Source organism: Patella vulgata, chromosome 2 (assembly GCF_932274485.2).
Source record: "Patella vulgata chromosome 2, xgPatVulg1.2, whole genome shotgun sequence".
Classification (NCBI taxonomy): domain Eukaryota; kingdom Metazoa; phylum Mollusca; class Gastropoda; family Patellidae; genus Patella; species Patella vulgata.
The window spans coordinates 65581869-65609456 of NC_065880.2; the positions used below are offsets into that span (position 1 = coordinate 65581869).

The 27588-nt window shown below is 35.5% G+C and overlaps 1 protein-coding gene across 3 annotated transcripts in view; it reads left to right on the plus strand.

The window, feature by feature from the left end:
• LOC126811146 (bromodomain and WD repeat-containing protein 3) overlaps positions 1-27588 on the plus strand; it is a 274126-nt gene that overhangs the window by 4079 nt on the left and 242459 nt on the right. For all 3 annotated transcript variants that reach the window (XM_050536628.2, XM_050536629.2, XM_050536630.2), the window contains exons 5-8: positions 8131-8281; positions 15410-15505; positions 22085-22245; positions 24155-24376. In XM_050536628.2, coding sequence (XP_050392585.1) covers positions 8131-8281; positions 15410-15505; positions 22085-22245; positions 24155-24376 — 630 coding nt within the window. The remainder of the gene's footprint in view (positions 1-8130; positions 8282-15409; positions 15506-22084; positions 22246-24154; positions 24377-27588) is intronic.

Genomic DNA, 27588 nt, shown 5'->3' on the forward strand with positions numbered 1-27588 from the left:
ACCCTAAGGACGACTGAGTTCGAATTTCATGAAAATCGGCCAATAACTGACAGATAAAATGGCCGCCCTTCGTTCTCAAATAGCATAAAAATGTGGACGTATATTGCCGTCGCCCCCCGTCTGTCGGTCCGTACGTCCATCGTCCACAATTTCTTGTGAACGCTCCAACGCCCAAAGTTATCATTCAATTGTTTTAAAATTGATATATGTTTTTTACATTAGTGAGATGAAGAAGCCTATTTAATTTCAACAATTTCCGTTTATTACGTCTAGAGTTTTGGCCCTTGTTTCACTTTGTTGAACCTTGTGAACGCTTTAACGCCAAAAGTTATCATCCGATCTTTCTGAAATTTATATGCATTATTTAGATTACTGAAACAAAGAATCCTATTGAATTTCAACAATTTCTGTTTATTACGTCTAGAGTTATGGCCCTTGTTTCACTTTATTGAACCTTGTGATTGCTCCAACGCCAAAAGTTATCATTCGATCTTTGTGAAATTTACATGCATTATTTAAACTGGTGAAACGAAGAAGCCTATTGAATTTCAGCATTTTCCGTTTATTATGTCTAGAGTTATGGCCCTTGTGTTTCACTTTCTTGAACCTTGTGATTGCTCCAACGCCAAAAGTTATCATTCGATCTTTGTGAAATTTACATGCATTATTTTAACTGGTGAAACGAAGAAGCCTATTAATTTCAGCAATTTCCGTTTATTATGTCTAGAGTTATGGCGATTGTGAACGTTTGAATGACAAAAGTGATCATGTGATCTGTATGAAATTTATATGCATTATTTAAATTAGTAAAACTAAAAAGCCTGTCAAATTTCAACAATTTCTGTAGATTACTTCCAGAGTTGAGACCCTTTTTATACGCCCACATTGAAATGTGGACGTATATTGCCGTCGCCCCCGTCCGTCCATCGTCCACAATTTCTTGTGAACGCTCCAACGCCCAAAGTTATCATTCAATTGTTTTAAAATTGATATATGTTTTTTACATTAGTGAGATGAAGAAGCCTATTTAATTTCAACAATTTCCGTTTATTACGTCTAGAGTTATGGCCCTTGTTTCACTTTGTTGAACCTTGTGAACGCTCTAACGCCAAAAGTTATCATCCGATCTTTCTGAAATTTATATGCATTATTTAGATTACTGAAACGAAGAATCCTATTGAATTTCAACAATTTCTGTTTATTACGTCTAGAGTTATGGCCCTTGTTTCACTTTATTGAACTTTGAGATTGCTCCAACGCCAAAAGTTATCATTCGATTTTTGTGAAATTTACATGCATTATTTAAACTGGTGAAACGAAGAAGCCTATTGAATTTCAGCAATTTCCGTTTGTTATGTCTAGAGTTATGGCCCTTGTTTCTCTTTATTGAACCTTGTGAACGCTCCAACGTCAAAAGTTATCATCCGATCTTTCTGAAATTTATACGCATTATTTAGGTTAGTGAAACGAAGAAGCCTATTGAATTTCAGCAATTTCTGTTCATTACGTTCCTTGTTTCACTTTATTGATCCTTGTGAACGCTACAACGCCGAAAGTTATCATCCGATCTTTGTGAAATTTATATGCATTATCTAGATTAGTGAAACGGAGAAGCCTATTGAATTTCAGCAATTTCCGTTTATTACGTCTAGAGTTATGGCCCATGTTTCACTTTATTGATCCTTGTGAACGCTCTAACGAAAAAAGTTATCACCCGATTTTTGTGAAATTTATATGCATGATTTAAATTAGTGAAACGAAAAAGCCTATTGAATTTCAGCAATTTACATTAATTACTTCTAGAGTTATTGCCCTTGTTTCACTTTGTTTAACCGTGATAATGCTCGATTGATGATAGTTATCACCCGATATATATGAAATTTATATGCATCATTTAAATTTGTGAAACAGGTCTATTGAATATCAGCAATTTCTGTCAATAATTTCTAGAGTTATGGCAATTGTGAACGTTTGAATGACAAAAGTGATCATGTGATCTGTATGAAATTTATATGCATTATTTAAATTAGTAAAACGAAAAAGCCTGTCAAATTTCAACAATTTCTGTAGATTACTTCCAGAGTTGAGACCCTTTTTATACGCCTACATTGAAATGTGGACATATATTGCCGTCGCCCCCGTCCGTCCATCGTCCACAATTTCTTGTGAACGCTCTAACGCCCAAATTTATCATTCAATTGTTTTAAAATTGATATATGTTTTTTACATTAGTGAGATGAAGAAGCCTATTTAATTTCAACAATTTCCGTTTATTACGTCTAGAGTTATGGCCCTTGTTTCACTTTGTTGAACCTTGTGAACGCTCTAATGTCAAAAGTTAACATCCGATCTTTGTGAAATTTATATGCATTATTTAGATTACTGAAACGAAGAATCCCATTGAATTTCAACAATTTCTGTTTATTACGTCTAGAGTTATGGCCCTTGTTTCACTTTATTGAACCTTGTGATTGCTCCAACGCCAAAAGTTATCATTCGATCTTTGTGAAATTTACATGCATTATTTAAACTGGTGAAACGAAGAAGCCTATTGAATTTCAGCAATTTCCGTTTATTATGTCTAGAGTTATGGCCCTTGTTTCTCTTTATTGAACCTTGTGAACGTTCCAACGTCAAAAGTTATCATCCGATCTTTCTGAAATTTATATGCATTATTTAGGTAGGTGAAACGAAGAAGCCTATTGAATTTCAGCAATTTCTGTTCATTACGTTCCTTGTTTCACTTTATTGATCCTTGTGAACGCTACAACGCCGAAAGTTATCATTCGATCTTTGTGAAATTTACATGCATTATTTAAACTGGTGAAACGAAGAAGCCTATTGAATTTCAGCAATTTCCGTTTATTATGTCTAGAGTTATGGCCCATGTTTCACTTTATTGATCCTTGTGAACGCTCTAACGAAAAAAGTTATCACCCGATCTTTGTGAAATTTATATGCATGATTTAAATTAGTGAAACGAAAAAGCCTATTGAATTTCAGCAATTTACATTAATTACTTCTAGAGTTATTGCCCTTGTTCACTTTGTTTAACCTTGATAATGCTCGATTGATGATAGTTATCATCCGATATGTATGAAATTTATATGCATCATTTAAATTTGTGAAACGGGTTTATTGAATATCAGCAATTTCCGTCAATAATTTCTAGAGTTATGGCAATTGTGAACGTTTGAATGACAAAAGTGATCATGTGATCTGTATGAAATTTATATGCATTATTTAAATTAGTAAAACAAAAAAGCCTGTCAAATTTCAACAATTTCTGTAGATTACTTCCAGAGTTGAGACCCTTTTTTCAGTTTGTAGAACCTTGTAAATCCTCAAACGACAAAATTTATAATCTGATCTGTATGGAACTGTCTTGTAAGGGCCCCCAATTACGTACAAAGGAATAAATATGCGACAACCCTTGACGACCGCTCGGACGATTTAGCTGCTGTGGGCGTATGTTTTGTTGCCTGGCAACCTATCTTTACAAGTAGGTACGGATCGACAAGCTTTCATTCTATCATACATGTATTACGAAAACACATAATTATATATTCTTTAAGTGGCATTTAGTAACTGGGCAGATAAATAAACTATAAACATACTTATGGAAAACAGCTACTGTTTATAGTTTACATAATTATATGGGAATACTACTGGCATAAATTTGAATACCATACGGGAACTAAATATGAAAAATAGTGAGGTGTTCCTAAAATCTCGGTTCAGATTGGAACAATTTGACTAAAATTTTCAGCAAATTCCCTTTACATTATCTAGATTTTAACTTTTATAGTAAGAACTGCCAGCTCTTTATCTAATCTCCCATAATGTATCTTTAACATAAGGTGCGATTTTATGGATACACTAACATTAATATTATTGTGTATCCATAAAATTGTACCTTATGTTTGTGTTAAAGGAGCTAAATCGCTAATATTTGGGGCCTAGAAATCGACCCAAATGCATCACAACGCATATAATAATGTAATCTGATTGTACATAAACTAATTTACATTCAATTGTTTCCGTTTTGACTCTAATTTCAAATCAGTTATGTCCAGCGAAATTCGGCATAAGTCTCAACCGAATGCCAATTTTTAGCGTCTGGTTATTCCAGTCTATTGCGCATGCTCTCCAGATAAGATATGGCGTCACCGTTTGACATGAGTTGTTGAATATGTCTAGCCTCATTCTTTCTGGTCACTTGTTACAAATGACGCTGAAACGCATTATGGTACACGATTCGTGTACCAATGGTAAAATGTTTATTTTGTCTTAAATATTGGATATCAGAAGCCTACCTTTTCCCTGTAAGATTACAACATCAATGTTGATTTGAATTAACAAATAATTCATGTTTTCAACGTGTAAGGCTTTGAATGATATTGAGTTTGAGACTTAGCTACTTTAAAGTATGTAATACCATGGTTGTGGACCAGTGATGGGATTTCAAAAAATTTCATGTCGGACATTTTTTCCCGAAAATAAAGGGGCATAACTCTTACCGTAATTTAAGCAGTCGTTTTCAAAACACAATTAAGAATCATGTGTCAACAAAATATATTCAAATTCATATGTAAAAAAAAAATAGGTTCACCTCGTTATATTTTATGTTTAAAACCCGTACGGTATTCAAATTTATGTCAATAATATTCATACAAAATTACATGACATCGTAATACTATAGAATTGGCAGCGTGCCGACTGCTGCCGATCTGTTTCAAACTCCCCCAAAATTACCGAATTTTTCGGGTCATACGTCAGTACATTTCTCAGCAAAGTCCGACATTCGTCTGATACTCTGTTTCGGTTTATATACGGAAGGTGAAAAAATGACATCCCGAAATTTATTTGGCCGTAAACCGTAGTTAACGACGCCTTAATGAGCGAGGGACACCAACTGCTAAATAATTGCATTCGACTGTAGCACGCGGTACCGTCTAAAACATTTAACTACTTATGTCATTCCAATCGAAATATTCGTCAACATTTCTTAGCGTGTTTATTTATTTAAAGACATAAACCCCCTTCAAAATATAATCATAAATCCGACAATATGCTATCAAAATAGAATCTTTTCTCGAACATCAGGCGTATTGGATTCAGCACGTATACATCTCTTAATTTCACGTGTCTCGCAAGATTTGTACTTTCATTTTAATTACTGAACTCTACAAGCGCCATGTGTGTGAAATATCTTTATTTAACTTCGGCTTCCACCGAAAATATATCACAGACAAGTTATCGGATACAATGTATGTTGATTTGAGGTGTTATATACTATCAGGATATGTGACATATATGACTAATTTCTACGTGTTATTGTCCGACACAACAAAGGAGATTAAAACGTGAGACAATGGCGAAATCACGGGTTAATCAGATTAAGTTTATAATCACTCTTATTGGATTGATATATCGTCCGACAAAGGAGAAGCAATGACTTCTGTTCAGGATTGATTTGATGAATTGTCCGATAAAGAATTAAGTCAGCCAATCAAGGCAGAATAGTAGTTAATCAAGGTAGGTGTGTAAGACGATATAACACGATAAATAGTCTGTCACTTAATTACCTAATCAATCCAGCCTATTATTCACCATGTCTTGATGTCCGATTGGGCATATTCCCGGTCGGACAATTTTGGGCGTTTCGAAGAAAGATTCGGACAAGTCCGGAATATACGGGTAAAATCCCATCACTGTTGTGGACCCTCTAGAGGTCACAATTTGTATCTGATTTTGATGAAACTTAAATATATGTTTGATCTCGGCTCCTTTCGATATTCTTGCATATCAGATCGTAACTTCCTCGATTATGGCCCCCAATTGTACCAAAAATTGCGTTTTTAGTTTGTGGTACATCTAGAGGTCACAATTTTTATATGATTTAAAAAAAAACATTCCAATATATCCGATTTTAAAAACTGTTTAAATTAATCACTGTTACACCATAATGATGGTTGGGTTCAATGATTAGCAAATAGTGACAGGGCACGTAATACATATAACAAGGTTGTGGATCCTATAAAGGACATAATTTTTGTCCAAATTATTTAGTTGGCACTTTAATTATTGCATGTAAATCAAAACAAAATATTTTAATGAGTTTGATTTTGATGAGCATCAGACCGCAACTTTTACTCTACATGTGAAATATGTGCAAACTTTATGGAATCTCCAGGGTCCACAATTTTTGTCCAATAGAGATGAAACTGAACATATATGCTAAGGATTTAAAGATCTTTTGGGAGTTCTATTTTGGTGCTCATTAGACAGCAACTTCTTGGGTTATGGCCCCTGTCTTTTACACAAAATGTGAAAAATGTACAAAGTTTGTTGACCTTCTTTCTCAAGGGAGCTGCAGTGGCTCAGTGAGTAAGACGTTGGGTCGCTAACCTGAGGTCCAGGGTCTGGCAAGGGACAATGTATAGTTGTTTAGATGGTCTGAAAAACAGAGGCCCTGTGTACACATTGTCATTCTCGTAAATGAACCCTGACAGTTGGAATTGGAAATAATAGTAGAACATACATGTAGTGAAGCTGTCAGGGCAAAATTTCCCTCATAGCACACTGTGTGACATATACACGTCTTTATTAGCCCAGTATGAGCAAAACAGTAGGACGTTTAGCCCCATTTCATTTCCTCTATCTGATTTTAGATGAAACTTGAGGTCAAAAGAACTTGGGTGAGTTTGATTGTGACTAGAACTTGCTGGGTTATTGTCACTGCCTTTTTCGCAAAATATAAAATACATATGAAGTATAATGTGGGCTTTTCAGAGGCCACAATTTTTGTCCGATTCATATAAATCTTGGCCTGTTAGTCTGGCACAAACTCTATCCACAATCTATCCGCGACCATAAAGAGTTACTCCCCCTTTGCCGAAACCTTGTGAAAGAAATAACGGGTAGAGATTTTTAAGAAATTTTTAAAAAAATTTACTGTGAAGTATTGGGATCATGAGACGATGAACTCTTTCGATTATTGATATTCGGCATCTTGTAAATGCTCACATTACCTACTAAAGAATAAATGTGCGACAACCTTTGTCGACTGCTGTAGTACCATGGGTCTTTTGTCAGACATGGAGAGCGGACAACAAACTAAACCGGTTGCCACATCCAATGTATGACCCATGCATTGTTTCTTACTACATATCTTAGTAGCCTTGTTATCGTCTAGTATTTTCACTTGTCGTCTTTGCTTCCCCTTTACGTTGTGTATTCTCTTATCTATTGTCTTCTCAGTAGTTAAGACGTTTGTCTTGCCAGGAATAACAATGCAACAGTTTGTTTTTACATTTTATATATCATAGCTGGATACATAGATACAAGCATAGTAGATTACAATAATAAAGTCATTCTCTCAAACCCCATCCAGGCAGACTCACTAGGGGCGAGTCTGTTGACAGAAATTGCTACATTTTTCCCTTCCAGAATCAAGTGGCTGTCTAACGAATGCTCAAAGATATGATAGTCTTGTAGCTTTGGGTTTGGACGTTGAATTATCTAATTGGTCAAATATGATGTAAATAATTATAGAGATTGGTTAATTAGCCTAATGACGTCGAAACCTACCCTTATATGGATAGTGGAAACTTAAAGTAGAAATTCACACAAGATATCTGTTATCAACCTAGAATTAAATGTCTACCAAATTTTTTATTTATAACAATCTGTCACTCATTCACTGATTTTGATTTATGTACATATTAGACTTCAAAACCATGTGTGAATCTAATAATTAATATTAATTAATACAATATGATGCTATTATTAATTTAAAGAACAAAAATTCTAGCAATAGTCTTACCATGCTAGGCGATTTAGCTGCTGTATTTGTATGTTTAATTACCTGAGAAGCATTAAGGTCATGAGAGGATGTGCAAGAGTTACCCTCTTTTCCAAAGACATATGAACGCAATAGAGGCACAAGCTTTTAAAATATTTTTTTAAATCGAATGTTGAGCATTGGGCTCTTTATTGATTTCCCCTTTCTTTGTTCATCTCTTGCAAAATTTGCATAGATTATGCATGGCAACAGTTTGTTAGCGAATGGTTTAGTTGCTATGGGCGTATGCTTTGTTGGGTGAGTATTTTTTTTTAAATTTTCAGATTGAGATAAATCCACACATATCATCTGATTATTTACTGAAGATTTGTCAGAGATTAGGACCTCTAGTTGATAAAGAAGTGAAACCATGTATAACTGGTGTACGCTCCTTATTAGGGGCAGGTCAGATGTCCCTTTTAAGGACCATAGAAGGTATGGTATAGTTATCTATTTTTAAACACCCTCAATTAGACGTCCTAGAGTCTAGTTATCCTCTGATTGACTTTAAATTTGTACAAAGTGTTAATGATCACAAAAAAGCCTATGGATTAGTAAAAAGAAGAATCCTATTAAATATCAGTTAATTACATCAAGAGTTATGGCCCTTGTTTCACGTTATTAAACCTTGTGAACACCCTAACGCCAAAAGTTATCATCCGATCTTTGTGAAATTAATGTGCATTATTTAGATTAGTGAAACAAAGAAGCCTATTGAATTTCTGTTCATTACTTCTAGAGTTATGGCCCTTGTTTCACATTGTGAACCACTGATGGGATTTCAAACAATTTCTTGTCGGACATTTTTTCCCGAAAATAAAGGGGCATAACTCTTATCGTAATTTAAGCAGACGTTTTCAAAACACAATAAAGAATCACCTCGTTATATTTCATGTTTAAAACCCGTACGGTATTCAAATTTATGTCAATACTATTCCTACAAAATTACATGACATCGTAATACTATAGAATGGCAGCGTGCCGACTGCTGCCGATCTGTTTCAAACTCCCCCAAAATTACCGTATTTTTCGGGTCATACATGACGTCGGTACATTTTTCAGCAAAGTGTGACATTCGTCTGATACTCCGTTTCGATTTATATGCGGAAGGTAAAAAAATGACATCCCGAAATTTATTTGGCCGTAAACCGTAGTTAACGACGCTCTAATACAACGAGCGAGTGAGTGACACCAACTGCTAAATAATTGCATTCGACTGTAGCACGCGCTATCGTCTAAAACAATTAACTACTTACGTCATTCCAATCGAAATATTCGTCAACATTTCTTAGCGTGTTTATTTATTTAAAGACATAAACCCCCTTCAAAATATGATCATAAATCCGACAATATGCCATCAAAATAGAATCTTTTCCCGGACATCAGTCGTATTGGATTCGGCACGTATACATCTCTTAATTTCACGTGTCTCGCGAGATTTGTACTTTCATTTTAATTACTGAACTATATAAGCGCCATATGCGTGTGTGTGAAATATCTTTATTTAACTTCGGCTTCCACTGAAAATATATCACAGACAAGTTATCGGATACAATGTATGTTGATTTGAGGTGTTATATACTATCAGGATATGTGACATATATGACTAATTTCTACGTGTTATTGTCCGACACAAAGGAGATTAAAACGTGAGACAATGGACAAATCACGGGTTAATCAGATTAAGTTTATAATCACTCTTATTGGATTGATATATCGTCCGACAAAGGAGAAGCAATGACATCTGTTCATGATTGATTTGATGAATTGTCCGACAAAGGATTAAGTCAGCCAATCAAGGCAGAATAGTAGTTATGTAGACGACATAACACGATAAATAGTCGATCACTTAATTACCTAATCAATCCAGCCTATTATCAACGATAATCGGGTTGCACGGTAGTTATACACTCAGTACACTATATAAATTTTGGAATTTGAATATTATTCACCATGTCTTGATGTCCGATTGGGCATATTCACGATCGGACAATTTTGGGCGTTTCGAAAAAAGATTTGAACAAGTCCGGAATATACAGGTAAAATCCCATCACTGTTGTGAACGCTCTAACATCAAAAGTTATCTGCCGATCTGTATGAAATTTATATGCGTCAATATCCTATTGAATTTCAGCAATTTCCGTTTATTACTTCTAAAATAAATTAACCGCCAACAAGATAATTCAGATGTTGGATTTTTTAATTGATAATATCTTTGTTGAATTTGGAGGGGAAATTTATCAGCAAGTGGTAGGTATCCTCATGGGCACCAACTGTGCACCTTTGCTTGCTGATTTGTTTCTCTATTCCTACGAAGCCGATTACATACAGGCACTCGTAAAATCAAATAAACGATTAGTCAGACATTTTAATTTCACTTATCGATATATCGATGATGTTCTATCACTGAATAATCCAAAATTTAGTGATTATGTAGAATTCATATATCCTGATGAGCTCGAAATTAAAAACACTACTGACAGTGACAATTACGCTTCCTACTTGGATCTGAATCTCTATATTTTGACGATTGCCATAAACTTAGTGTTAAATTGTACGATAAACGTGATGACTTTGACTTTCCGATTGTTAACTTTCCATTTATTAGTAGTAACATTCCGATATCACCAGCTTATGGAGTGTTTGTGTCTCGGCTAATTCGTTACGCGAGAGCTTGTTCATTTTATTCTGATTTTTTAAGTAGATCGAGGCATTTGTCATCTAAGCTTTAACTACAGGGATACTTGCGAACTAAACTTATTAAAACCTTTAAAAAGTTTTATGGCCTTCATATTGACTTGATTGGTAAATATAACATGTCTCTCTAGGCTATTATTCTAGATATATTTAATTGACGCGTATACTATCTCCCTGATAATGTCTGTCTACTACATTGTTAACACTGTTTATCACATGCATTTTGCATACCGATATTCCATTGGCCAATCACGCTATTTTACTGAGATTTCGCCTAATAGTTTGGATGCAGCTATGGCGGGTGTGGCGCCAGGCAGGGTAAGCCTACTCTTCCGGACACCTGTTACCACTGTTTGTCGTGTATTTTGTACATGGTGAACAGTCCATATGCTGATTACACTATTTTGCCTGATTACACTATTTTGCCTATACCGTTTTTTAAGGACTTCGAATTTTGTCTAATGGTTTGGATTGTTCGTACTTGTTTTTATTTTATTCCAGAGTTATCTGCCGATCTGTATGAAATTTATATGCGTGATTTAAAGTAGTAAAAAAAAGAATCCTATTGAATTTCAGCAATTTCCGTTGTTACGTCTAGAGTTATTGCCCTTGTTTCACTTTGTTGAACCTTGTCAACGCTTTAACGCCAGAAATTATCATCCGATCTGCTGAATTTCAATAATTTCTGTTAATTACAGTACACTTCGAGCGGAAGTATGAAAATAGTCCTTGTGGGCGTTTTTTTCTGCTCAAAAATCGCGGTGTTTTACCCATATACACTCCGCGGAATTAGAGACGTTCTGGGCGGAAAAAAGTCCGCGAAAATATAAAATTCGCGGTGGATTAGCGCCTGCGAAAATATTAAATTCGCGGCGGATTATAGTCGGTGGAAATATCAAATTCGCGGCAGATTATAGTCCATAGTGATTTGAAATAGAGTAATTTAGTCCATATTGCCACAACGTTATTAGAAAGAAACAAATATTTAATGGAACGATATCACAAGTATATTAGTCGTTTTAGTTCACCAGTAATTCATATATTCATAATACTATTTTCAAATTCCGTTTTGATTATTAACTAAAGTGTACCAATGTATTATTGTATTAGAGACGTTCTGGGCGGAAAAAAGTCCGCGAAAATATAAAATTCGCGGTGGATTATCGCCCGCGAAAATATTAAATTCGCGGCGGATTATAGTCGGTGGAAATATCAAATTCGCGGCGGATTATAGTCCATAGTGATTTGAAATAGAGTAATTTAGTCCATATTGCCACAACGTTATTAGAAAGAAACAAATATTTAATGGAACGATATCACGAGTATATTAGTCGTTTTAGTTCACCGGTAATTCATATATTCATAATACTATTTTCAAATTCCGTTTTGATTATTAACTAAAGTGTACCAATGTATTATTGTATTCATATCCTAAAATGTCCGTTATGTTCTATTCATTTATAATGTACATCTACATCAGTATTTAATTCGTGAATCACACCATAAAGCACAGACACATAGCAATTTTCTATGTCATTAGTTGATCCGACAAGCAGACAATGAAACCATGTTTCGTGAATTCTGATAACAATGTCTGAAAATGGACGACAATAAACATATATAGAAGGCTGCGATTTGCACGTGGATGTTTTAAAATATGCTGTTTTTTTATATACTGATTTATTATCCGTTTTAATTATGAACAACAATTTAACGATATTCGTAGAAAAAAACGAATCAGCATAAATTGCTAGGAAGGAATATTTTCTCCTTTAACGGTAATTCAATTAAAATGACGATTCGGCTCCCAATGTTCAATATATACATGTACTTTATGTCCCCAAAATTAAAAGTCATATTGGATAGAAGCTGGAAGATTGTTTACTTATTTCAGTTTCGTATTTGACTTTACAGATTCCCCATTCCCCACATTGCAAAACAGATCAACACGTCAAATCGTTTCAGTTACAGGTATAAGGCTTAAAAATATCATGTCTTAAATAGCCCCTTCAAATATTTCTTTTTATACTTTAACTTATAAATGCAACACACAAACTGCTTACCGTATTTATACAGTTGACGATAAATATCCTAAATAATAATCCGGTTCGGTTTCTTTCCAATAATTATTAATGAACATATCGAAGAACCTTTAATAAAACACCTAACAACCAGATCTTATGAATGGGATCTTGTCCGGACAGACCTTAGATTAATAGTAACTGATCAAAGAGTGAACATCAAGCAGAACAAAGGAAATTGCCTCACAAAAAAGCATGCGTTAGTTATAAGGGATGATTTGTGTGCCAAATTAAAAATATTATCACCGAGAGGGTTCACTAGTCCGCCGCTATAAGAAATACTATAATGTGGGTATCAATAAACCTAACCCTAACTCAACCCTAATGATAGATATCGGTGGACTAATGAACCCTAACCCAACCCTAACCCTAAAAAAAGATATCGGAACCCTAACCCTAACCTAACCCTAATTCATCGTAGCCTGTTAGTAATTTAGCCGTGACAACCGCACCTATTTAGTGTGAAAATCCAGTTTGTTCGCGTCCCAATTGTAATTATTCTTTATTAATGTGGTCAACTATTTTGGGTAATGATTACTTACAGACAATTCAGAATGAAAGTATTGTCTACAAGACTACGACATGGTAACAATTTGTTGTTAAAGGGGCTTCTATTATAGTCAATTATCAATTCCCTTTGATGACACGTGCGAATTCACGTAATTTGGAAACTTGATTGACAGTATGCATTGACTCTTTGGTGCGGAAATGAATAGGTCATCATGGTATTATGTACATGTTTGCGTCAAGGTTGACGTTGACTTCTGGCGAGGTGTGCATTTAATTCATTTGTGATTTAAATCCGAATGTCTGCGATATCACCTCGGTGGAAGCGGACGTAAAATACAACTAACTCATCATCATAAATCCGAAGATATAATACTTCAGGTGTGATTTACCGATTTACAATGCATTGTGAAACTTATTTGTCAGAATGGGAATGGATATTTTAATGGACAAAACTTTCACCCACGGTAAGACCAACATCTATGTCTATAAATTTTGAAATTTTCGTAATTTGAACGAGTTTGAATGTCTTAAAAATGACGAACATATTGATGAAGTAATGAATCGTACAGCCATAACTCTGTTTATTATATTATATAAAAGCCTGCCAATTTTTGATATTTGTTATATTTTCAATGTAAGACAGCAAAATCTGCGTGTCTAACCGTGTTAAATTAACAATCTTTTTTTTGCATGCCGTATTAGCTGATATTCGACTACGATATGATGACTGCGGTGCAATTGCACTATAAATAAACCTAGCTATTTTAAAACATTTACATGTACGGATGTGCTGACTGTACATGCATGGAAAGTCCAACTTAAAGGGGCACGGTGCGATATAAGGGATGGTTTTTGTGCCAAATTAAAAAAAATATCACCACCGGTTCAACGAATGATTTTAACAGAATATGTCACCTGCGAACATGATGATTAAGTATTCTTTTCACACGGCGCATACGCTAACCTTTAAGTCTGTACCGATTCAAAAATTGAATCTGTACTTCTAGAGTTATGGCCCTTATTTATCGCTGTTGCACATTGTGAACACTCTAACATCAAGAGTTATCTGCCAATCTGTATGAAATTTATATGCGTCATTTAAATTAGCAAAAAGAAGAATCCTATTGAATTTCAGAAATTTCCGTTTATTACTTCCAGAGTTATGGCCCAAAATTATTTGCCAATCTGTATGAAATTTACATGCGTCATTTAAAGTAGTAAAAAGAAGAATCCTATTGAATTTCAGCAATTTCCGTTGTTACGTCTAGAGTTATGGCCCTTGTTTCACTTTGTTGAACCGTGTGAACACTCTCACGACTAAAGTTATAATTTGATCTGTATGAAATTGATATGCATTATTTAGATAATGGTAGTAAAACAAAGAAGCCTATTGAATTTCATCAATTTACGTTAATTACTTCTAGAGTTATAGCCCTTGTTTCACTTTGTTGAACCCTTTGTGAACACTTGAAAGACAAAAGTTATCATTCGATCTGTATTAAATTTTAATGCATTATTTAAAATAGTACCTTAAAACGAAAAAGCCTGACAAATTTCAAAATTTTCTATAAATTGCTTCCAGAGTTAAAGACCTTGTTTCAGTTTGTAGAACCTTGTGAACCTTCAAACGACAAAAATTATAATCTGATCTGTATGAAATTGTTTTGTAAATGCCCCCAATAACCTACAAAAGAATAAATATGCGACAACCCTTGTCGACCGGTCGGACGATTTAGCTGCTGTGGGCATATGTTGCTAAAGATTATATAAATTATTTTAGACTGCCTCTATTTTAACACACTGTTTATGTTCTTGAAGAGAACAAGTTTAGAATTACCTTTAGAGTTATTAGTCATGTTCACTTTTAAAAGGTTATTTTCCGATTGATATGAAATAAATTTTATGTGATGAAAGTTTAATCATGAAACCTATTCATTTTCAGCTATTTCCCAGAACTCAAACAGCTGAATTTATCATTGTTACCGGTACATATTTTGGATAATAAATGTTAGCATCTTGAAGAACTAGAAGCCAATTAATCAAATATTAATTATTTTTGACTTGATGGGTTGTTTTACTTTTGATCAGTTTCTAGTGTCTTTTCAATGCTCCCATATCCTACAAAATGAAAAATATGTGACAACCCTTGTCAGCCACTGCAAAATTTAGTCAATCTATTGAAAAAAATATCATACTTTTGGATAATAACAAATTTAATGGTTTGAATAGATTTCCTAATTGTTCTAAATATATCTTTAATTGTATCTGTTTTCAGATTTGAAGGAAACCAAGTGGACACCATCTCAGCATATTGTATTATCTCATGGAAACCCAGTATTACCACCAGCAAATTTAGCGCTACCAAATATATGTATGTTCCACTTAGTATCTTATTTTGATTATGTTGCTTGGGTGACACTCATTCAGATTTGTTATGATGAACTAGATAAACCCACAGGAGTCAGGCAAACATATACATTTGCTAATATTTTCAATGATGTCTCCAAGAAGACTGTGCATTTCAACCAAATTTGTGAGATTTTTGTCCTCCGCCTTTATAACAAAGCAGGACACTATAAAAGTCTGTCTATTCCGTCTGTCTAGGCTGGCTGTCTCTATGTCCGTCACAATGACCATTTGATACAAATTGAGTGAGGAGAGAAAGTTGATACTAGACCAAACCAACTCTCCAAATCACTGTACATTCATATGTACATTGATATGTGCTTTTGGACCCATTTTCATCTATTTTAAGGTTGCAAAAATTAGAGCTATACGCTGCTTTTTAACATATTATTTCAAATTTGGTCTGAAGTCTTGGATCTTGCGCAGACGAACCCTAATGATATTCAGCATTCTGTGACTTTTCCTTCTGAAGTTGCCCATCTTTTCCGAAAAATGAAATTAAATGGGATCTTTTACGTGTATGCCAATGTGTACACGGGACCTCGGTTTCTCATCCCATCCGAACAACTAGACAGCATCCTTGTTAGGCTCTCGATCCTTCACCACTGACAAGGGGAACCACGTCGGAAAATCCTGATGAACTTCCCCGGCCAAAATCGGTAGCGAACCAGCGACCTTCGGGCTAGCAAGTCAGAGTCTTACCCACTTAGCCACCGTGGCTCCTTTTCCGAAAAGCTTAAAGCAATAGAGGCTACAGTTTTTAACAGATTTCGATGTGAAGCATTGGGACAGTTAGAGGATGAGCCCTATCAATTTTTATACGCCCACAAAGAAATGTGTACATATATTGCCGTCGCCCCCGTCCGTCCGTCGGTCGGTCCATCCGTCCATCGTCAACAATTTCTTGAGAACGCTCTAACGCCAAATGTTATTATCCAATTGATATATGTTGTTTACATTAGTGAGATGAAGAAGCCTATTGAATTTCAGCAATTTCTGTTTATTACTTCTAGAGTTATGGCCCCTGTTTCACTTTGTTTAACCTTGTAAACACTTTAACCCGAAAAGTTATCATCCTATCTTTCTGAAATTTCTATGCATTATTTAAATTAGTGAAACGAAGAAGCTTTTTGAATTGCAGCAATTTCTGTGTATTACTTCTAGAGTTATGGCTGTGTATTACTTCTAGAGTTATGGCCCTTGTTTCACTTCATTGAACCTTGTGAACGCTCTAATGCCAAAGTTAACATCCGGTCTTTGTGAAATTTATATGCAATATTAAATTAGAGAAACGAAGAAGTCTATTTAATTTCAGTAATTTCCGTTTATTACTTCTAGAGTTATGGCCCTTTTTTCACTTTGTTTAACCTTGTTAATGCTCTAACCCCAAAAGTTTTCATCCGATCTTCCTTAAATTTATATGCATTATTTAAAGTAGTGAAACGAAGAAGCTTATTGAATTTCAGCAATTTCTGTTTATTACGTCTAGAGTTATCGCCCTTGTTTCACTTTATTGAACTTTGTGAATGCTCTAACATCAAAATTTATCTGCCGATATGTATGAAATTTACATGCGTCATTTAAATTAGTAAAGAGAAGAATCCTATTGAATTTCAGCAATTTCCGTTTATTACTTCTAGAGTTATTGCCCTTGTTTAACTTTGTTCAACCTTCTTAATGCTCGATTGATGAAAGTTATCATCCGATATGTATAAAATGAAAAAGTCTGTCAAATTTTAACAATTTCTGTAGATTACTTCCAGAGTTGAGACCCTTGTTTCAATTTGTAGAACCTTGTGAACCCTCAAACAGCAAAAATTATAAGCTGATCTGTATGGAACTGTCTTGTAAAGGCCCCCAATTACCTACAAAGGATTAAATATGCGACAACCGTTTTGGACAGCTCGGACGATTTAGCCGCTGTGGGTGTATGTTTCGTTGCCTGGCAACCTATCTTCCCTATTCTCCGTCCAATACTTGCAAAATGTGGTGCAGGACGGAAGGCCAGATAAGGACAGCTTTCTAGTTGTTCAGATGAGACTTTAACTTTTCTTTGGATATAAACATTTCTTTAATGTTTGTAAACAATTTGTAAATTTAAATCAAAATTCAGTGCATTGTATCTTACCTGATCCTTGCATTACAAATTGCAAATTTAGATCCAAAAGTTATGAATTCAACAAAACATAGACATTGGGTTTTCAAGCCATAATTTTGCTACTGGACAATTTTAGCATGAAGTGCGCCACTTATGTAGCCTATGAAGATCGTTCAAATGGGAGGGTGTGTAAATCCGGAAAGTGTATATCCCAAATTTTGTTCCAAAAAGATCAAAACTGATTGAATAATAAGCTGTGGCCGGGATGATATTTTGATTCTAATAGGATTTTAAACCTCATTTCATTATGATTCTATTTAAGTGCAGCATTGCAAACTGTCAATCTACAGTATATATTTGTGATGCTCGTAGACAAGTATAAAAACCTGGTCCCTATGCAGCCACAACAAATGATCTAGTTTTGTGAAACACCCATGTTACTATGGATCACTGCATGTTCCTGAAGCAACGACTGCAAGTTTTACAACATCTGGACATTGCTAGATTACTGTTGTTGTTGTTGTTTACTAAAGATTTAACGTCCAATACATTAGATATATTATGGACAGGTTGATTTAATTAAATTATTTACATGTACACTTAATGAGTTTAAGATTGGTAAAAGCATACAATACAAAAGTCCGTGTATATCAAATTCCCTTAAAATTGGTAAAAACACAATATAAAAAGTCCTTGTATATTAAAAAGTCAATTTAAAGCACACTTATAAAATCGCTATCGTGAGAAGAGAGGGCAGGTCATCTTCTCCCTTTGTCATAATAAAAACATGTTAAGAGCGTGTCCGCGAGAGCACCATGCAGGGGGTGATAACCCTTGGGTCAGGGATTTGGACCAAATTTTTTCTGTGAGATGGGTTAGTACCCAGATACATTCCCACAAAATATTAGATTGATTCAGTTGATACTGACCTGGAAAATTGGAAAAGTATTTTTTAATCGAAAAATAAGCCAAAAATAGGCAATTTTGGATCCAAATTTGAATGACCTGCTATTCGGACAATAATTGATTTGGAAAGACAAAATTTGGGGCATTAGTAGGACCACTCAGGTTCCTCCTTCACACTGAGTTTGAAGTTTCTACTGCTAATTATACCTTGGTACTGGCCGGATACCCAACTCTCTCTGAAAATTGAATTTAATGAAAACCAATGTTTAAGAGGCTATAGCTCGTTCTTTGCAGGGACTAGGACCAAAGTTGAATATAACCCACAACTAGCAACCTTCCTACTAACAAAATAAAAAATAAAAATGACCGGAACAGTCATAATAAAAACAGGAGAAATATATTAAAAACACCAAAAATTAGGATAAAATGTCCCGTCTATCAATACCCCAGATGAAGTATATGTATGGACATCTTTACAAATTTAATATATTCCATTTAGTCGTTAGCAAGGATGTTTTAGACATGAGAGGAACAAAGTAAAATGAGATTTAAAGTCCACTGGACACAAACTAGGTCATTTTGGGACTAGCATATTATGGTGATGCATACTGTATCTATGGACATCATCACAAAGTTAATATATTTGTTAGTAAGGGTGATTTTGACTTAAGAGAGAGAAATGGGGTTTAAGGTCCACTCAACACAAACTAGGTCATTTTGGGACTAACATATGGTACAATTTTACTTCAATAATACACTTGTGGGAAAAGAGAATATCCATGAGGTTGGACAAACAACACCACACCATGTCACTGGCATGCTGTCACACCACTTAACTCAATGACAGACCTTAGGATCTAAAGTCTATGTGTTAGACCAGGGACAAGTTTCATGAATGTCCAATGCAATTTAAACAGAACAAATCGTCTTCTATAAATATGATATAATGAAAGGTGAAATATGATACACGATTCAGTGTAAGCATATTTTAGCTCTTGGGTAAAAGAAGTGTTTCGAAGGGATGTACATGTTCGCTCTTGTAACAGGTTTTAAGGACGAGGGGATTGTAGATGATCCAGTGACAGTAAGTCGTAGTCACACATTCAGCAAGACGACTATACAACACCTTTTCTACCAATGTTCCTTGTGCCAAATAGGTTATTTTGGTCAAACATATTTTAGGAATCAGACCAGCTTATTCCTATCTGTATTTAGGAGCCGATCATTGTATAGAAACATTAGGACGTTTTCATGGAGAGGCATTAGAGATCGGGAGGCTATGATAATTCCATATTGAAATCCCTGAAGGAGAAGAGGTCAAAAACAGTACTAAAAAATAAAACAGTACTCTGTGGTCCAAAAACCTTGAAGGAAGGTCAGAGAGAATTTACACTCGAACGTAGGAATCTAAGTAAGTGAGCACTTCTGCTCGAACGTAGGTATATGTAGGAGTTTGGCACATGCGGTCAACATTATCCTGGAGTGCCATAAATCCTGTTGTGATCTATGCCATGATTCAGAGATTTCGATACCAGATATTAAATGTCCCTACATGAACACTTCTGAATGTTTCTTCTTATGGTTCTTCTTTACATGAGCAGGTGTCAAATTAAAAGATATCAAGTTTATGATAGTCATGTCAGTCAAATTTATACGATGATCTGCTCATGAATACAAATCTTAATAACAGTGGTCTGATCCCTGCAAAATTACACACCACTTATGACTCTTCCCTATGGCTATCAAGCAAGCGTGAAAGTCAGATTTTGTTACAAAAATATTATGATTTTAAACAAAATGATCTATTTGACACGATTCACGTTGAAATTACGAAATATTACAACTAATGGTGATGATCAATAGTCATTTGAAGATAATCGTTGGTCATTGCTGAAAAGGTGCTGCTTTGGTTAAATTGTGCTAATATAAAAACTTGCTATGCCAGTCCTTACATTTATGCACTTCCGTGCTACTAACTACTGAATACAGATGAGAATAATCGTTGCCTGATCCTGCAAAATTATAAACCAGTTAAGCCCCTTTACTACGATGACCGCGAACGTCCGATTTTGTCACAAAAACTTAATGATTTTTTTAACCAAGATAGTATATTTGGCACAAGGAACGTTCAAGTAACAAAAAATAGTACTGATGTTCATAATCAACGGTCATTTGAACTCTTAAAAATAGTAGTCGGTCATCAGTGAAAAGACGAATTTCGTGGAAAATACCGTTTTTACACATTTTCAGAATATTACAGTACTCTAGTGGGTTGCGTTCCGGTCAGTTTTTTTCTTTTGACATTTACTTTGAGAAATGCCCTTCACAACCACACCAAGCAATTCTATGTCAGACCTGCAAAGAAGCAGCTACATGCGTTTTAGGATAGCATAGTTTTAAACATATGTAAAATGACCACTTTATGATCACTCACAGAAAATTCCACACGATTCATTCATTCCCAAACGACTGCAGGATTTTAAGACGACTACTAGGCCTATCATACCTGACCAATATCAAAAATTTAGAGACACAACATTTCGGGTAGGAGCGTTTTGAAATTAGGGTAACAAATTGGTCGAAATATGTCAACTTTTGCCCCAAAACAACAATTTCCAGTTATACCGGAAGTTGTCCGTTTAAAAAATTTTCACTTCATCATGTGACTTCTGTCGCCTAGGGGTCCCCATAGACCAAGTATGGTTGAAATTTGCTGCCCCCCCGGGTTATCATTTTTTTCAATTTCTGCATGGTGCTCTCGTGGACACGCTCTTAAAACAATTCCCGAACTTATAGCTACTTATCTACAGATACGTGAACAGTAGTGTCATATCAGAGGAGGTGACATCGCGATCTCCACAGAAACCTTGACATTGGATGAACCTTGAACTTTGCAACTCGATTATCACAGGTAGACATGTTAGCTTGAAAGCGCGAGACTTGGTATTCACAACGACTGGGGAATCTGATAGGCTCACAAGCTGGGCTTGTACCCGATCGAAATTAGTGCCGAAATATGCAGGTTATTACAGGAAGGCATTATTGATAAGATGTACGTAGTTAAAGCGAGATCAAGCCTTCTATTGAAGATGGGGACACCGTGGATCTGCCCAAAGACAAGAATACTTTTATTAAGTTTCACAACATGAAACGATTTACCTGAAAAGAATTTATAATTATATAGCAATTCCTGTGCACTCTCTGTAAATTCCTATTCATATTCTGTCAATTTATTTGTATTATTTGTTGAAACATTCTATTTATATACTAGGCCCTTGGTATACACTATATTAATGTTAGTTGGCCTTAATATTTTTCAAAATGAATATAACATTGTATCTATCATTTGAGACATTTTTATCAATTAACATTTTATAAGGAAAAGACATAAGTTGGTAAAACTTTTGTCTAATCCTTTTGTATTGTCCAATGTAATTTTGATGCAATAAAATAAGGTTAAACTAACTAAATAATAAATACCGGTACCATTGATTTACAAAGAATAAGATAGTCATCTTAAGAATATTTTGTTTTCGACAGGTCATGTATTGAGAGCTCAAGAATTAAGTGGTAAAAGTCGAAAGGATACACTATTCCCCAGTCCATTATTTAGTAAACTTGTATTACATGATAGAAAGTTAGGTCATTTATCAGCTGTATACTGTATTGCCTTTGATCGTACTGGACGTCATATATTTACGGTAAGCTCAACATACATGTATAGCTTCACTACTTTATGAAAGGTAAACATGCAGCCATTTTTATGTGCACTCACATTGAATTGTGGTTGTATATTGTCATCACCCCTGCCTGTCCTATAGACTTGTACACAGTGTTTGAGGTCATTACATGAAGAAGCCCATATAATTACTGCCGGAGTTACGGTCCTTGATCATCAGAAAAATCTTGTGAATGCTCTACAGACCAAACTTATCAACGGATTGACTTTAAACTTACACACAGTGGTTAAGGTCATGGGACGAAGAAGCCTGTTGATTTTCAATGATTTCCACTAAGTACTGTCAGAGTTATGGATCTTGATCACTTTGAATAATCTTGTACATGCTCCTAGAGACCAAAGTTTTCAACCGATTGACTTTATATTTACACAAACTGTTTAAGGTCATGGGACGAAGAAGCCCTTTTCTGATAATTACTGCCAGAGTTAAGGCCTTTGATTACTTTGAAATAGTCTGGAGAACAAAGTTATCAGCCAATTGACTTTAAATTTATACTCCGTGGTTGAGGCCATGAGATAAGAAACCTGTTGATTTTCAACAATTTATTATTATTACTGCCAGAGTTATTACTCTTGATCCCTTTGAAAAACTTGTTGATGGTCTAGTAATTCTAGAGACCAAAGTTATCGTGTGATTCTCTTAAATTTATGCAGTGTTTAAGGTCATGAAATGAAGAGTAACTTTTCGATAATTACTAAATAGGTTGTTTCTCTTGATGAGTTTTGAGTGTCTTTTCAGTTGTTTCTCTTGACCAGTTTTTAATATCTTTACAATGCTCCCATACCTACAAAACAATAAATATACGACAACCCTTACAGACTGCTCAGAAATAGCTACTGTGGGTGTATGTTTCATTACCAGGCAAGCTATCTTTTATTAATTTCTATCTTATGTGCATCTGACATTATAAGCAACAGTGTATTCATATATTTCTACTTAGTCTACCTGACAAAATTAAAGAGCACATAAGGTCACCTGACGAAATTTTCTGTACTTGTAGCCAGTGGTTGCCATATGCACTTTACGGCAAGTTCACACCAATGTGATTAAAATTAAATCAGCCATCTTCACTCAAAGTCGCAAATATAGACCTCCCGTAAAAACAACTTCGCCAGTTATTGAATACACTCTCAATCCCTTCCAACACCGGTGACGTCACAGTAACTGAATGCACATTCGGAATGTTTCTTCCTTAGTTACCTACAGCCGGGGTGTGTATTCATTTATGCCTGACTGACTACTAAATCCCCTAATTAAAAATACATTATTACAGATTACATAAAGAACCGGCAGTTCTCATTATAAAAGTTAAAAACCAGACGATGTAAAGGGAATATGCTGAAAATTTCAGTCAAATTACTTTACTCTAAGCCTAAGCTGAGAAAACCTTATTTTAAAATCACTGTAGCCTTGATTGTCATTGTTACCGCTGTCCCGATAATTAACAAGGTCTCGATTATCCATTTTTGTGATTAATCATTCAAATCCAATGAAAATCGGACTCCAATGAAAATCGGACACATAAGTTGACATCGAGAGTTGATTATGGTCTTTTCATGTTAATAAATGTCTAATTAATAGTTTATATAACATTTCAGGCCTAAAGAGAGACCTGCAATAGGCAGATTTACCAATCAACCGGATTAAGGCTGTAATTGAAAAGTGTTTTCGGGTGTCGAATAATTGTAATCAGATTGATGTGAGCTTGCCGTAAAGTGTGCAGTGACCACTGGCTATAAGTACAGAAAATTTGGTCTTGTGACCTTATGTGCTCTTTAAGAAAGAAAGTAATTGGTCATGAACCATGCTAAGAACCATACTTACCGAAAAATAGAGATCATTGTTTACATTACAAAACCATTTTTATTAGGGTGCTGATGATCATCTTGTTAAAATATGGAGTGTAGAAGATGGCCGTCTGCTAGCAACATTCAGAGGGCATTCAGCAGAAATAACAGACATGGCAGTTAATTATGAAAATACATTATTAGCAGCTGGTAGTTGTGATAAAATGATAAGAGTCTGGTGTTTAAAAACTAAGTCACCAGTAGCTATTTTACATGGTCATACTGGTATGATCACATCTGTTCAGGTATAGTAGTAATAATTATGTGATGTGTACCATGGGTTCCACGTCGGCCGTATATGCCGGTCGAGACCTACGGCTATGGAAAATGACCGTTCCTAAATCTGACCTAACGGTCATTTTGCACGCCGGAAAGAGGGTCTTTTTAAAAAAAAAAAAATTTCAAACATGACTACGATCGACCTTCACTGTGTAACTATACAAGAATGCGCGTCGTCTAGAAGCCAGCGCGTCGTCTAGAAGCCAATCTCGTGATTGGTGTTATAGAGTTGTATATATAGTCGTCAACAGATTATACTGAGTGTTGTGTTGATAATTAATGATGAGTATCTGGTAGTAGAACAATCAACGGCGTGAAGCGGCCCATTGTTAATCATTCACGTATTGACCACGTGTCATAAGAATTTTCAACAACAAAGCCGTTTACCGCTATTACGGTCAGGCACAATGTAAACGAGGTTATTATGATCTTCGAAAAAGGGCAATTGCTATGAAGTATTGCTCTTCGAATCCAACCAACTGTCATATCAAATAAAACAGCATAGAAATTACGTAAATCCTCAACAACGTACGTGTTGGAAGAAAAATGCATTTAAAAATAAAATGTTTATAGCGGTATTACGGCCTTGTTGAAATTGTTGAAATAAAATCTAGAGATTAGTTAACTTGCTTACCGAACAATTAAGAAAAATACGTATTCCAGTTCTATTGTGCAGCAATATTGATAATTCCACGTGTCGAAGAAATGTCGTGTATATACGGTTACTCTTATACACGACCATATTCTAGGGGGCGCTAGTGTCGCTAGCCGTGAAGTTAGTTATCCGTTAGTCATTTAGTTATACATTATTAGGATTTAAGTCACAATTCTGCGGCCCGTACTTCCGTAAGAGATGGTCTAAAACCAAAAAAATGTGAGATGTATGCCATGGATAATTATATATTTATCTTCATTTCAAAGTTATTGTATTACAACTTAAAATTATCCAGGTCAGTGTGTTTTCTATAGAGCACGTGTTAATTACATGTAAGCTACTGAAATGGTTTTTCTCCGGCCAATTCAACTATTTCGTTATTTAAGTAGCCAAAACGGAATATTTAATTATTAAATAATTATCATGAGCCTTACTAATATTTCATTTTTAAGTCAAATATATTTTTTTTGTGCACCCCATGGTGACAAAGTAGTATAGACACGTGAATTCATAATACCCTACCATGAATAAAAAACATGAAATATAAATTTACTTTGAAAAGTTTTCGTGCGTTATCAAAAATGACCGGCAGTGAAAATTTTGAAGTGGAAGCCCTGATGTGTACTCATCTAGAATTAATAATTGCTGACCTTTGCATTGGCAGATCATGTACACTCTACATCTCACAATTCCTATCCGATTTTGACGAAACTTAAAATATAGGTCTATCTCTCAAAGATCTTGGTTCTTTTCGATATTGGCATGTATTGGACCATAACTTCATGGATTATGGCCCCTGATTGTACGAAAAATCTCGTTTTTTGCTTGTGGACACACCAGAGGTCACACAATTTTCATCTGATTTTGATGAAACTTGATATGCATGTTTATGACCCAAAGATCTTGGTTCCTTTCAATATATGCGCATATTTTCACTGTTACACCGTAAAGTTGGTTGAGTTCGAAAATCCGAACAAAATGACCACCCCTCGTACGCAGATAGATGGTCTATCAAGGACTCAAGGTTGTGGACTCTCTAGAGGACAAAATTTTGATCCGATTTTGATGGAACCTGAAATATGTTTATAACCCAAGGATCTTGGTTCCTTACGATATTTGCCTGTCAAGGACAACTGTCTCGTCCTTCGGATGATACGAAAAACGGAGGTCCCGTGTATATATTGGAATGCACGTAAAAGATTCCCTGGCAGTTGGAACTCGATATAAGAGTAGGCGATAGTGCCGCTGCCTGGGCAAAATTTCCCTCATAGCACACTGTATGGCGTATGCCCGTCTTCATTAGCCCAGTATAGGAGCAGAACAGTAGGACGTTAAACCCCATTTCATTTCATTTCCTTTCGATATTCACGTATGTGGATTGTAACTTCCTGAATTATGGCCCTTGATTGTACGAAAAATCACGTTTTTAGCTTGTGGTCCCTCTAGAGGTAACAATTTTTATACGATTGAAAAAAACATTTGAATATATAACTGTTACACCTTAATGATGGCGAAGTTCGAATTTCAAAAAAATGGGACCAAAACTGCCGGACAAAATGGCTGCTCCTCGTACGCAAATAGTGTAAATATATGGTATATGGTAATTTTGATCCTATTTTGATAAAACTTTGTAACTTATATATCTTTATAACCCAAAGAACTTGGTTCCTTTCGATAATGGCGCATATCAGATCGTAACTTCCTGAATTATGGCCCTTGATTGTACAGTAAATCGCTATTTTTTCTTTTTTATTTTTAATCGACGCTGGAGCAATGTGATGTTTTCAGATGAGTCAAGGTTCACTGTTTTTTTTGGACAGACGTAGGAGGGTGTGGCGTCGTCGAAACGAGCGCTTCCAAGACGTTAACGTCATCAGACATGATCGATTTGGGGGTGGTTCTGTTATGGTGTGGGGAGGCATCACTGTTGCTGGAAGATCGGCTTTACATGTTGTTGCAGGGCGTGTTACAGGCCAGTACTACCGGGACAACATCTTGGCAGTCCATGTTGTGCCGTTCGCACGACGTCATGGCCGCCGTTTCATCTTCCAGGATGACAACGCAAGATGTCACAGGGCCAGGATCGTTACAGGTTACCTCCAACAACAGAACATCACCACATTACCTTGGCCAGCACTGAGTCCCGACCTCTCCCCCATCGAGCATGTCTGGGACATGCTTGGACAGAGGTTACGTCAACGTCAACAACGTCCTGCCAATGTCCAAGAACTTGCTGCTGCGTTGCAACAGGAATGGGACAATCTGGACCAAAATGACCTTAGACGTCTCATTAGGAGTATGCCACGTCGGATCAATGCTTGTTTGGCAAACAGAGGAGGATTTACCCGTTACTGACCTGGTTGTGATGCTGTGGTAACTTTGCTGTTTGACCCCGGGTATCATTTTACCCTTATAATGGTCAGTCTGTGCCTTACTTAGTCTAACGATCATTTGGAATAAATCGATGAATGTGAACTTCATTTCATTTTGTCATTTGTTTCTTCGTCAGTTTCATTAGGTGAC